This window comes from Parasteatoda tepidariorum, chromosome 6, assembly GCF_982258835.1.
Source record: "Parasteatoda tepidariorum strain Cologne lab strain chromosome 6, Ptep-v5.0, whole genome shotgun sequence".
NCBI classification, from domain to species: domain Eukaryota; kingdom Metazoa; phylum Arthropoda; class Arachnida; order Araneae; family Theridiidae; genus Parasteatoda; species Parasteatoda tepidariorum.
In genome coordinates this window covers 14,059,610-14,074,240 of record NC_141760.1, presented here as the reverse complement: position 1 = coordinate 14,074,240, position 14,631 = coordinate 14,059,610, and the positions used below count along the sequence as shown (strand labels likewise).

At 29.7% G+C, this 14,631-nt stretch overlaps 1 protein-coding gene across 1 annotated transcript; it reads right to left on the bottom strand.

Annotated features, from left to right (window-relative positions):
• Nucleotides 1-9,816: 9,816 nt before the first annotated feature.
• Nucleotides 9,817-12,064, bottom strand: LOC147807580 (uncharacterized). The gene has a single exon (XM_087166583.1). It carries the CDS (start codon nucleotides 11,112-11,114, stop codon nucleotides 10,038-10,040), a length of 1,077 nt encoding a protein of 358 aa, XP_087022709.1. The 5' UTR covers nucleotides 11,115-12,064; the 3' UTR covers nucleotides 9,817-10,037.
• Nucleotides 12,065-14,631: the final 2,567 nt, after the last annotated feature.

Genomic DNA, 14,631 nt, shown 5'->3' with positions numbered 1-14,631 from the left:
TCCAACTTAAATTATTTAAGATCAGGACGTATCTTTGAAACAAAAATAATAAAATTTAAGTTTGAAAATTGAAGCATATTTGATTAAAAGTAATAAAACTAAATTAATAAATGTCAAGCACACTTACCGAATTTCGAATAGACTTTCGATTTTCAACACACACGCCATTTGCCGGCTCGCGTGGAACTCTGGGAAGTGAGCTAGTTAATATGAAGTGTACTTTAAACAACCTTAGGTATAAATAAAATGACTTCATACACCTCAATAAATACCTCACTCTCTTTAGTGGAAATAAGGTATATTTTTTTATACCTCATAAATACCTCACTAGCGTTAGTAGAAAAAAGGTTGATTTTTTATACCTCATAATTACCTCTTTTGTTACAAGTGAAAGAAAAACAACCTCGTATACCTAAAAAATTACCTTATCAGTCTGGTTGATTTGAAGTGAATTTAAAACAACCTCAAAACAAGCTGAAGTGTATATAAAACAACCTCGTACACCTTAATTACAACCTTTACGAGGTATAATTTTTATCTCTGTTTTCTCAGCAATCTTAAATATACCTCAAAACAGCCTCGATACCTAAAAAATACCTTAAATTTTCGTAAGGGTACAGAGAGAAAGCGGTTTCGGACAGTTTATATCGAAAATGTGGTGCCAGTAGTCGAACGAATGTTCTGTTGAAGAGTGACATTTATATTTCGATGTCTCCGAGCCGTTAAATAACAGTCTACATTGCGCGATGTTGCATGTCTATGCCCTAGCCAGATCCTGGAAATCACACTTTGTCAAACTCCAGTGGCTTCTGCTACTTCGGCTTGTGTTTGATCACCCTTTAACGGCCAACAACTCTTCAAGCTTCCAATTCGGTTAAATGATTTCGTAGAGGACAGGTAAATGATTTTCATGATATTTGGATGTATCAGATCCTGAGGAATCAGACCTCAGAGCAGTCTACCCTGGCAGCAATAACAGCAGCTAAACATGTTCCGCGTCAATGAAGGCAGGACAGTGCGGACCACACACGGTCGTGCATTGTCCTTCTGAAAGTAGCGTTTTGGAGGCCTCAAAGATAAGGTAGAGCAACTAGCCCTAACACATCAGAAATGTAACAGCTGCTGTTGTGCTTACAATGTGGCAATGCGAGCAAGCCCTTACGAAAATTTAAGGTATATTTAAGGTTGATTTGAGGTATTTTTGAGGTAATAAGGTTGTTTTGAGGTATATTTAAGGTTGCAGAGAAAACAGCAATAAAAATTATACCTTGTAAAGGTTGTAATTAAGGTGTACGAGGTTGATTTACATATACTTCAGCTTGTTTTGAGGTTGTTTAAAATTCACTTCAAATCATCCAGACTGATAAGGTGATTTTTAAGGTATACCAGGTTTATTTTCTTACACTTGTAACAAAAGAGGTATTTTTGAGGTATAAAAATTTTTACCTTATTTCAACTAACGAGAGTTAGGTATTTATTGAGGTATATGAAGTCATTTTATTTATACCTAAGCTTATTTTGAGCTTGTTTTAAATTCATTTCAAATCATCCAGACTGATAAGGTGATTTTTAAGGTATACGAGGTTGTTTTTTTTACACTTGTAACAAAGGAGGTATTTATGAGGTATAAAAAAATCAACCTTATTTCAACTAACGAGAGTGAGGTATTTACGAGGCATAAAAAATATACCCTTTTTCTACTAACAATAGTGAGGTATTTATGAGGTATAAAAAAATATACTTTATTTCAACTAAAGAGAGTGAGGTATTTATTGAGGTGTATGAAGTCATTTTATTTATACTTAAGCTTGTTTAAAGTACACTTCATATTAACTAGCTCACTTCCCAGAGTTCCATGCGAACCGGTAAATGGCGTGTGTGTTGACAGACGAAAGTCTATTTGAAATTCGGTAAGTGTGCTTGACATTTATTAATTTAGTTTTATCACTTTTAATCAAATGTGTTTCAATTTTCAAACTTAAATTTTATTGTTTTTGTTTTAACCACGCGTCCTGATCTTAAATAATTTAAGTTGGAGGATATTCTTAGAGGCTATCGTTGTAGGCTTAGCAATAAGAGAGAATAACCGAAATATTTTTCATCGCTGTTTAGGGTAACGCTACTGGTGAATCGTTACAGCAGGTTATGCACAGTATATTTTATTGTTTGTAATTTATTCAAATAGAACTATTCTTTTTATTTTGCTTAAATGTATATGTTTTAACGTAGCAGTATGCACGCTGATTAATTGAGAAAAATGTTCATAATTTCTCTTATAAATAAGTCATTGAAAATTGAAAGATTTTTAAAATAGCAATTTTGCTTTGAAATTCTACTATAGCTGTATGCTTATCGTTTGGATATTTGTTGCAAAGTTTATATTGTTTATATATATACAAAGTTATACAGTACCCTGATATTGCTGAGATGACCTAGGTTGTAAATAGCACATGTGCAGCGGCGCAGAAGAAGAGACTAGCAATAAAATCAATTGCAAATAAAGACATTTATGGTTGAAAGTAATATGCATTGTTTTGAATTTCATCCTATGGGATGTGTATTTCTATTTAAACAAGTGTTTGTAACAACTAACTATTAGTTTTATTCTGATCGGTATTATAAGTTATATATGAGATATTATACTCTACTTATTTTAAAAGTATTATTTCAAATCATTCTCTCTTAGACGTTTTCCTCACATAAAATTACTCACAACTTTAAAATAGATGCTCCTTATCAGCTTGTAATTTGTTCTATTCGATTGAGTGTAAAAAGAGAATAAAAATTGGTACATAAGTTTAAAATTTTAATTTATTAAACGATTGTTGATTCTTGATTACATAGATTAAAAAATATTAAAATAACTATTTTTTAAGAAACTCTGATGTGATTGGCAATAACGTAAGTCCTTTTCAGAATCAACGTCAAAAATTAAAAAAAAAGCTATTAGTTTCATGAAGTCTGACAAAAAGTTTAAAAATATAGACTGGAAAATAATATAGAAAAAAAAGAAAAATTTAATTCTTAAACTTACAAGTACCATAATGTTATAGATGTATAGAAAAATAAAAAGTGTTAAAATTGCATAATAAGATTGGAATTATACAGGGTGTTTATAAAGTCCCGGACCCATTTTGATGTTTAATAACTCATTAAATAATAAAGATAGATTAAAATTAATAACACAAATGGTTAGATAGACTCAAAAAGTTTCATGGCCCTTGTCAATGAACTTCCACGTGTGCCCCCTTCGTCGCACGGAGAATATCAAGTCGATAGTCAATTTCACGCCAGGTAGCTTTCTTTTTTACAGAAAAGACGGTCTTATCAGTCGTATACTTAGACATGTTGGAAAACTTCGTATTTCCACAACTAGAAGAGCTTCAGCCACATGTCTTTTTGCCACAAGATGGTGCACCACCTCATTGGGGTATCATCGTTCGTAGTTCTTTGAATGACCATTTTCCAGGAAGATGGATTGGGCGAAGAGGTCCAATCCCTTGGCCACCCAGATCACCTGACATAACGCCACTGGACTTTTTTCTTTGGGGATTTATAAAGGAAAATGTTTACAGGAGGATCGTGTCGAACATTGATGACCTAAAAGCCAGAATTACAACCGCAATACCCTCTGTGGATGCCGACATGCTTGCCGCTACCTGGCGTGAAATTGACTATCGACTTGATATTCTCCGTGCAACGAAGGGCGCACACGTGGAAGTTCATTGACAAGGGTCATGAAACTTTTTGAGTATCAAATCATTTATGTTATTAATTTTAATCTATCTTTATTATTTTATGAGTTATTAAGCATTAAAATGGGTCCGGGACTTTATAAACACCCTGCATATTTGAATTTCTGTAAATGTTGTTAATGGTAATACTGTATTCAGTGTATTTTATTCTGTGGTTGTGATACATATCATGCTTTTTAGCTGCAAGGATTGAATAGAAATGGCAGAAGAGTAATACTATTTATCTGAAAAAGAAAATTAATTTCATCCAGTTAATTTAAATCATAAAAAAAACAATTTCTAATATTTTAATATTTTAAAACCTGCCACTATTATTGTAAATATAATTTTCTTACTAATTCATTTTTTTTCTTCTTCTTTTAGGTTCCAATAATTACAAGTTTCAGCATGTAGACGGAAACACAGTATTTAAAATAATTTTGCTGGTTTGTAAAAAAAATGAAATTTTAGTTTTAAATAAAAGTAATTTGAATTTCAGCTGACTAATTATTTAAATTTGTAGTTTTATAGCTTTAAAAATTCAAGCACCTTAGACAACAATCTTCTAAAAATGCGAGCATGAGTTCCCATAACTTCCATTTACTAACTGTAGAATTTGGAGAAGTGTTATTTTAAGATGATTTAAATCAATCTATTAAAATTATAGAAGAATTATGCATTTGAAACTTTCTTTTACAGCTTAACAAAAGAAGCGATTACTGCCGAAGGTTTAATATTAAAAATTTCAGGTTGATAAATGATCTCGACTAGTGAAAAAAATATAATGATATACATTATTCTTCATATAATATAAATAATATCTTTATGTATATTATATTTTTTATATAGTGAGTCTAAAAATTAATAAACTAGGTGGTCCGTATAACACCTCACCTTCGTAAGTGCTAAAAAAAAAACAGATTTAAGTTGAGCTACATAAGCCTGAAGTGTAAAATGTCGCATCTTTGGTTGATAAATTAATACTTCTAAAAATAGAAAAATATATGCTTGAGGTTACGAAATAATAACTTAAGGTAGAACATGGAACACATGGTGCTAATAAAAAATAACCTTTCCAAGTGTTGAAAATACACTTCAGGTTGATTTATAACAACCAGAAGTGTAAAATGGCCCACCTTAGGTTGAAAAATATATACCTCAACAAGTATAAAATTATATACCTGAGGTTGAAGAATAATTACCTGAGGTAGAACAAAATACATTTGAGGCTGATTTATAACAACCAGAAGTGTAAAACGACACACCACAGGTTGATAAATATATACCTCTACAAGCATAGAATTATATACCAGAGGTTGAAAAATAATTACCTGAAGTCGAACAAAATACACCTGAGGTTGATTTATAATAACCTGAAGTGTAAAATGACACACCTTAGGTTGTTGAATAAATGCTTCCACAAGTGTAAAAAAATATACTTCAGGCTGATAAGTAATAACCTAAGGTTGAAAATGAAACACTTTAAAGTAGTAAATATCTCCCTCTCCCCAGATGTAAAATTAAACACCTCAAGTTGAAACATATATACCTCTGGAGGTATATTTAAGGTATATTTGAGGTTGGTTTTGAGGTATTCATTTGCACCCTTTTCAACCTCAACGACGTAATTAAATAACAACCTTCTTCATACCTTTAAAATATACCTCGTTTATACCTCATTTATACCTCGTTTTTTTCATAAGGGAGAGGTCACCCCATAGCAGGTGATGAGCCAGTATGACGATGTCGACTGCGGCGTTCTCCACGATGTCGCCAAACAAGGATGCGGCCATCATGATGCTGTACACAGAACATAGATTCGTCTGAAAAGACGACGTGATGCCAATCCTGTGTCCAGGTTTGTCAGTAATCACACCATATGATGCCGCGTCAAGGATAACCGAACTGACAGTCCATACTGCTGCAAATGTCGTCAAATTGTTCGTGCTTGCAAATGACCTGACTTGTTGTCATATAATGTATTATTGATTCCGATATTTTATTTATTTTAAATAATTTATTTCTTAATTAATTTCAAAAACATTAAAAAATGAATTCTAATTACAGTTTTAAGACATTGTATAACACGTTTTGATAAGAAGATATAACTTTTATGTTAGACAATTTTAAGTTGTATCAAATACAGGTAAAATTTGATCAAAGTAATTTTTATAAAAAATTATTTATTTTGATAGTATAATATGCAAGCATTATTCTGAAAATTTATACTACAGTTTGCTGTCAAACAGAATGTTGTAGTAAAAAAACTTAACAGTCAGCCATTTATAGTAAAGTCAACAGTAAAGTCCCTATTTCGAAGTCTCATGATATTGAATGTCTTACACCATTTCCGCCCAAATGAATTAAAAGGAAAAAAATATTCTTCTCCTTCACAAACAGATTTGATATTAAAAGCTCTGGAGTAGACAGTTAAAATACTTTTCCATAAAAATTGTTAAATAAAGTTACACAATGAGATTAATAACTAAAATGAAAATTTTTAAACATTATCTGTATAAACTTACAAAAAGAATAAAGTTAGTCAGCAGTATGAACAGAACATTAAGCATAAAAATCCTTAACAGATGTTTTCCTCAACACCGTATTCACTATGGAAACTAACCCACAGGTTTTACGAGAGCAAATCCAGGTAAGATTCCAAAATTTCTTTTCACCATGTATGTAACTGCATGTCAGTTGGTCCCAGAGTTAACTAAATTAAATCTGAAGATTTCCTCGGTTCGAGTAACTGTAGGTGCATATTAGGCAAACTTTTATTTGTTTATGTTTTCAAAATTAACATGTTTGATGTTCAGTGAGGACAATTTATTTCTAGATGTAACTATAATTAATTTATATCAAATAAATGCTTATTAATAAAATGAAAACTAAATTTTCCTGGGTTAATATCCTCAATAGAATATATTATGCATATTTCTCAAATTATTATTAGCAGTCATTCCTGCACTTAAATAATTTTTCAATCGAAAAAAAAAACGTAGATAATTCAGATTGTGTCCATAATAATAATTCAAATGAATAGTGTAAGTAATAAGATTCTAAATAATTTAATTAGCTTTTATCTATATTTTTTCAATGAAAAAAAAAACAACCGATGCTTCAAAGAAATATAAAATTTGAAAGAGAATACAATTCATAAAATTATTATAGATCCGAATGATGTACATTCAGATGATAGATCTTGCCCAAAAATAAAATATAGTATAGAGATGAACAGGCAAAATAATGTGCAATATTTAGATATGAAGATAGCGAATGACATTTTAAAAATTTTTATACATAAAACAAAACTATTAATAAAATTAAAAACATTATTTTACTTTATTTTTAATATATAATAATATTAGGGTGATCTGGGGAAATTCCTGATCAAAAAATGCAAACATCTTTTTTGTGAAAAAACTATTCAAAATAGAATTTTAATATTTACTGCAAGTTTGGGGCTATATGAGATGAGTCTTATGCTACCGTCTTTTGTTTAAAAATCTAATTAGAATTTAAAAGATTTGGAAATTTTAGTGATCAGGAATTACCCCTGGTCTTGATCATTTCTGGGGTAATTCCTGATCACTTCTGGGGTAATTACTGATCACCAGTTTTTACTGTAAATGGGCTGTTTAAAAATAATTATATAATGGTAATTAACAAATAAGACATCAAGATCAAACAAGTAAACCAAAAAGATATGTTTAACCAGCCAATAAAATGATTTATTTAAAAGCAAGAAGAAAGATTAACACTTTAAATTTTCCAAAAATCTTTGCATCGTGCCATACATTTTAGGCAATCAGCCAACTTATTCTCATGTTCTTCTGAAATATAAGAGAGTTCCCACATGAGTTACTTTTGCTGGATTTTTTAACTTCATTAAGGGAAAGTGTAAAGTTAAGTAAGGTATGTCAACAGCTCTGGCACTGAAATTTTCATTTTCAATCATTAAAAGAAATTCGCTAATTTTGCTTTCTAGAAGCTTAGTATCCTTTTTAGGCTTATAATTTCTCACCATATTTATACTAGGCTAATGTATAAACTTAAAAATTATTCTAACAATTATACTAAGCTAATTTATAAACTTAAAAATTATTCTAACCATGTACACACATAAAATTAAGATAGAAGCAAGGTAAGACAAACCAGAAATGGTGCAAATCAGAATACAGTCTTGTATACAGTTAAAAACATATTTTGTGATGACAAATAAAATATATTTTATAGTTGTTCCACTTAATAAATATGAACTGTTATTTAAGAAAAGACAATTAGCTATTTGACATACTATTTATAAGAAGAAATGACAGTGACCAATAATTTTGATATAGTTTCCTATAATCAGTTATAATGTTTACAGTAGATGTGAAACAATTAAACAAAAGCTTACACTACTTTTACACCAAAGAAAAAGAAAGTAACTCAAAATATTTATTATTAAGAGAAGGAATGTGATGCAGAAATGTGCACATTTTGAAACCCATCTTTGAAATGGAAAATACAGAAAGCAGTTTAAAAGATACTTATTTTGTTCGATTAAACAAAAAACTATTATTAAGTAAATGTAGTTATACTTTAGTAAAGTGTACAAGCATTCTTGTCCATGTCTCAAATTTAAAAAAAATATATTTTTTTAAAATAAAGGTGATCATTATTTACCCCAGAAAAAGAGTGATCGTGAATTACCCCGGGTCACCCTATTTAAAATATATAATAAAAATTATGCTGAAATAAATATTACGTAATCAATACAAATCTTGATGAGAGGTAACATTCTGCATCAAATAACTTTAATAACCATTTAGAATTTTATAACTATCAAACAATCAGCTGAGTATTTGGAAAAAATAGAATCATTTGGGAGAGATTAATTGCTTAATATTATATGAAGATAAAATGCCATCTTTAATTAACAATTTTTTAAATATAAGGCCTGGCTACTTTATGACATCTGGTGCATATACGACTGATATATTTTTATTTACAATTATTTAAATGATAAAATTTTTAAATTGATTTTTTTTTTTAAAGTTTTGGAATATTTGTTCATATTATGACATTTGCCTTTAAAATAATTGTTATATTATTCATCATATCTCTGACGGTAATTTTCTCTATCTGTTACGAACTAGCCACTCCCTCTATTGGAGATCCTCCAAAGCAACAATAAAACGCAACCGTAACTTTTGGCACTGAGAACTGTTCTATGTTGATTCAGTCGAGGAGCAACCGCTCTGTTTAAAAATGGATACCTCTACTTTTTAATTTTACATTTGTATAAAAGATATACTTTAATAAATTTTCCTATTATTTCCTTATATCATTAGAGTCTCAAAGAGAAGAAGGTATTTACTTTCAGGAACATACGGCCAGACCCTTAGTAAAGAAGTAGCGGAATTAAGGAAGAGGTATGCTTTTACCTAAATAATACTTTATTGGATTTATATCACGAAGAAAGTTATCTCTTTTTTAATACTATCAATGGCAGAGGCAGCCAATAATAGTCATTTCTAGCTTATTTTGAACAATAGGAATGTATTGATTTATGCTTATCTGAGCTGAGAAGTTTATTGCATACAATTTCATTTTAAGTTTTTAGAAAAAAGGAAAATTTTTCTCAATGGTTTTAGCTATTGATAATATGCTATATTATTAATAATATGATATTGATAATATGTTAAATATTCAAAATGTGAATAAGCATAAGAATGATGTAGCATAATCTTCTTGATCCTTGTTTAAAATAAAAGTATTTTTAATTAAATTTTAGTAATATTTCTATGTTTGTGTGCAGCTTTATGATATCCATAATAATAAAATATCTAAATTCGTAATGATAATACTTAGTTCCTTTTGCTCATTTATGCAACTCAGTTAGATAAACGAAACTTAACATCTTTTTCATTTGCCCAGTAAAAGAGTGATTCAAATTTAATTACTCAATGCCATCTATTTTTAATTCTTTCATAAAAAAATTTATTTAAAAATAGCAGCGAAAATTGAAAGCAATCACAGTTAATAAAGCTGTAAATCTAACATGGGTGTAAGTTAAGGGTGAGTTAAGAAACCCATAGAAAAGTAACAAAGTGTATTTATTACATATATTTAGTACTTATTACATATACTGCACAGATAAGGTATTTCACAAGTATGAACATAACTGTGCTTAGTCAGATAACTTTTGCAAGAAAAACTCTTTACATGTAGCAACAAGAATACGGATATTCACCAGTGTGAACAAGACTGTGTTTAGACAGATAACTTATCAGCAAAAAAACTTTTGTTGAATATACGTTAAGAGTAAGGTTTCTCAATAGTATGAACACGACTGTGTTTAGTTAGATAACTTTCTCGTGAAAAACTCTTGTTGCATATACTACAAGAATAAGGTTTCTCACCAGTGTGATCATAACTGTGTGCAGTTAGTTGACGTTTTTGCGAAAAACTTTTGTTGCATATACAACAAGAATGAGGTTTCTCACCAGTGTGAACACGACTATGTTTAGTCAGTTCACTTTTTTGCGAAAAACTCTTATTGCATATACTACAAGAATAAGGTTTCTCACCATTGTGAACACGACTGTGTACAGTTAGAGAATTTTTTTGAAAAAAACTTTTGTTGCATATACTACAAGAATAAGGTTTCTCACCAGTGTGAACAGGACTGTGTTCAGTCAGATGACTTTTTTGCGAAAAACTTTTGTTGCATATACTACAAGAATGAGGTTTCTCACCAGTGTGAACGCGACTGTGTACAGTCAGATTACTTTTATGCGAAAAACTCTTGTTGCATATACTACAAGAATAAGGTTTCTCACCAGTGTGAACATGACTGTGTGTAGTTAGTTGACTTTTTTGCAAAAAACTTTTGTTGCATATACTACAAGAATAAGGTTTCTCATCAGTGTGAACACGACTGTGTTTAGTTAGATATCTTTGTTGTGAAAAACTCTTGTTGCATATAAAACAAGAATAAGGTTTCTCACCAGTGTGAACACGACTATGTTTAGTCAGATTACTTTTTTGCAAAAAACTCTTGTTGCATATACTACAAGAATAAGGTTTCTCACCAGTGTGAACTCGACTGTGATTATTCAGATAACTTTTTTGCAAAAAACTCTTGTTGCATATACTACAAGAATAAGGTTTCTCACCAGTGTGAACTCGACTGTGATTATTCAGATAACGTTTTTGCAAAAAACTCTTGTTGCATATACTACAAGAATAAGGTTTCTCACCATTGTGAACACGGTGTTTAGTCAGATGACTTTTTTGCGAAAAACTCTTGTTGCATATACTACAAGAATAAGGTTTCTCACCAATGTGAGCAAGACCCTGTTCCGTTAGATGACTTTTTTGTAAATAACTCATATTACATAAACAACAAGAATAAGGTTTCTCAACAGTGTGAACACAACTCTTCTTAGTCAGATGACTTTTGCATGAAAAAACTTTTACTTTATACTAGAAAAAGGTTTCTCACCAGTGTGAACACGATTTTGTTTAGTTAGATTACTTTTTTTTGAAAAACTCCTATTACATGAACTACAAGAGAAAGGTTTCTCAACAGTATGAACATAACCATGTGTAGTCAGATTACTTCTATGGGGGAAAAGTCTTATGACATATCGGACAGGAAAAAGGCTCCTCACCATTGTGAACAGGAAGGTGTATAGTCAGATGAGTTCTTTGTGTAAAACTCTTGTTATATATACTACAAGAATAAGATTTCACTCTTTTATGAACACAACTATACTTAGTCAGATAACTCTTAGGGGATATTTCCGTATCGCTATCTGTGAGGCCCACTAGATTCGCCAAGGAGCGATTTAACCGAGGTCCTCTATTTAATGCCTATAATTATATTTCTCCATTCTTTGCCGATGTATTTTCGACAAACATTGTGAAAGTATCTTAGAGCACACAAACTAAAATCAATTAATTCACACGTATCAATTAAAATTTCACAATTAATTTCACAATCATTTAAAATTTCACACGTATAAAAGCAAGATTTTCTATTTAACATGATGCACAAATTATTTCGAGCACATTTTTCCTAATTCAGATTTCCTAACACATATAAGATGAGATTATGGGGGCTCGGATTGTTTGGTATGAAGGATTGACAAACTCATGGGTGTAGTATAGCGAGACAAGAGCTTTGCTTAAGCTTATAGCTTTCTAATCCCATTAATAAGGCTCTGGCTGAAGCAACAATCTCGAGCTCGGCACCTACTCTAATTCCGGTTAAAAAGTTTGCAGCTGCTTACTACACGTTATTCTGATAGGCGATGTTATCAAGGGTCTGGTAACTAATTTTAAACCATAGTTTCTACTGCAGAATGGCAACAAGGAGATGATAACGTCGGATCAATGGGCTTTTCGCACTGTGATTGGCTGTTGACTATCACTCATGGTTGCAAGAATTTGGGAAGTTATCGCGTTTATTGTGAATTAAAATAAAAATTTCAATAATTTTGTGCGCGCCTGTCTGTGTTCTCGCGTAATCTCGTACTTGGTGTGATGAAACAATTGGTTCATTGATGGATTGTGTTTGCATTTATTTCGTAAACAGCCACTGGAAAAGAGGAGATTTGTGCTTAAAAAAGAAATTAGGCGAAAATGTTTTCGAATTTTTCGATATTTATAAATGTAACAATAAAAAGGAATGTTTTCTTTGCTATGTTTATTATTTGTTTTTAAATAAAATTATGTCATTTTGATATTAAGAGTATGTTAACGGGTGCTCTTAAATACTTTTAAATTAAGTATTCTCTTTTAAAAGCTTAGCTGCAATATTTATATAATTTTCTTACGTTCTGTTGTAAGGAAAAGAAAATTCGGATCTAAATTAAAAGAATAATTATGCCATGTAATGTCTAATCATCCTGTGCATATTTCCTAACATTTGTACTTAATTATTAAGCATTGTAATTGTAACATAAAAAATAATTCTGCAGTAAAGTTCAAATTGATGTTTAAGTGTTTATATATTATGTTTATTCGACATTAAAAGTGTTTCTACTTATAACATTTTATAAATGAATTTGTAACGAGCAGTTTTAATAAAATAAAATTATGGCTAGTTAATAAAACTATGGCAAGAGTTAAAAATTATCGATAAAATTTTTATGTGGTTATCAATTATTATATATTTATTTGGAAGTAATGAAAAGTAATAATATATTTGTGAATCTAAGCACATCATGATAAACAATAATATTGAAATGATAAAAATTCTGTGGAAATAACAATAATATTGGAAATGAAAAAAATTCATATTACATGAAATTTATTTTCGAAATAGTTGACTACTTACTTTTATGATGATAAATTAGATTTTTGATTGCATATTTACTGCTGTGTATTAAGAGTTAGGTCAAATGTGCATCAAGTGGCTAGTATAAAAATGTTGCTTTTTTTAAACTTACCACTGCCTTATTAGAAAAACAATTTTGTAACAATCAAATAATAAATATATAAAAATCTATATTTGAAGCATATAAGAGTAAAATTTTTTATTTTTTGATATAGAAACTATCAATCAAAAAGATCCTTTGAAATTTGAATTATATTTATATAATAAGTAGAAGGAAATATTAGCAAAGGAAAAATTTCATAATGAGTCATTCCACAACAGATCAATCACTTTTGAACTGACCCCCCTACTATTTTAATGAAATTTGGTGGAACATGCACACATGATAAAGTAAACAATTCGAACAGTTTTTAATTTGAAATTTGTCCAAGTTATAAACACGTGAAAAAATAAAATTTTCATTGAAAAAACCACTAACTTGCATGCAACTTTTTTTTTTTTTACTTAAAAAAAGTTACTTTAAGAACTTTACTTTATAAGTTACTTTTTTTTTACTTTAGAAGAAAGTAAATGGTGTTTAAAAAAAGATTTGAAACACCATTGCAATAGACCTTTCATTTGATACCTTATATGACTTTCTGAGGCTAGGTCAACTTTCAAAGCAACCTGATTAGGCCTGTGATATGTGATCTCAAAGAATTACGAAAGAAATATTTTTTATTGACTGCAACATTCTTCTACACCTTTCAAATTTGTAGCATAGAAATTGAAATTTTTTTAAAAAAAAAAAAACATTAATTATTGCAAACCAAAATTTTTATTAATTGAAAGTGGTATGCTGTACAACTTTTTTCCCCTTTAAGACATTTCATACAATATACATAGAAAACTGAGTAAAAAGCCTAAAATTCTTAAACCAATATATAAATCAATGATCATTCATATCAAAAGTAATATTTATCCCATACTTTTGGCTCCTAAAATGTATCGAAAATAACATTTTTATTTTTAGCAAGTGTATTATATTTTTCTTATTAAAAAATGGTTTACCTTTTGATATGCAAAAAATATGTAAAATAGTTACAAGATATGAATAACATTTATTTCATAGAAAATAATTTATAAAATTAAAATTATGATTATTAACTCTGTTACAATATGTTATGAACAGAATTAGTAATTTTTTAAACATATAAGCATTATAAAATTTTATGAAATAGTTAGGAATGATGTAGTGCTATTTTTTTGTTAATTATTTTTATCTCATCAGACGGTATGAAAAAGTCTTAACCTGTTGTTGTTAGTACTTCAACCTTCTAAATGATCCGTGATTTATTTACTGTCAATATCAAAGGCTTCCGTGGGTACGAGTATGACAGTAAGGGTCCAAGAGGCTGTAGAAAACGTATCTTAACTTCTTCGTAGTTTATATTTACATCTAAAATGCATCGTATCCACCATTGACTGTACTGCAAAATAACAACATACCCTCTAAAGGCCTGTTTAGACGATCCAATTTCTTGGACAGAGATTGATTGATATTGATGGAAACTTGTTTTGCTTTGA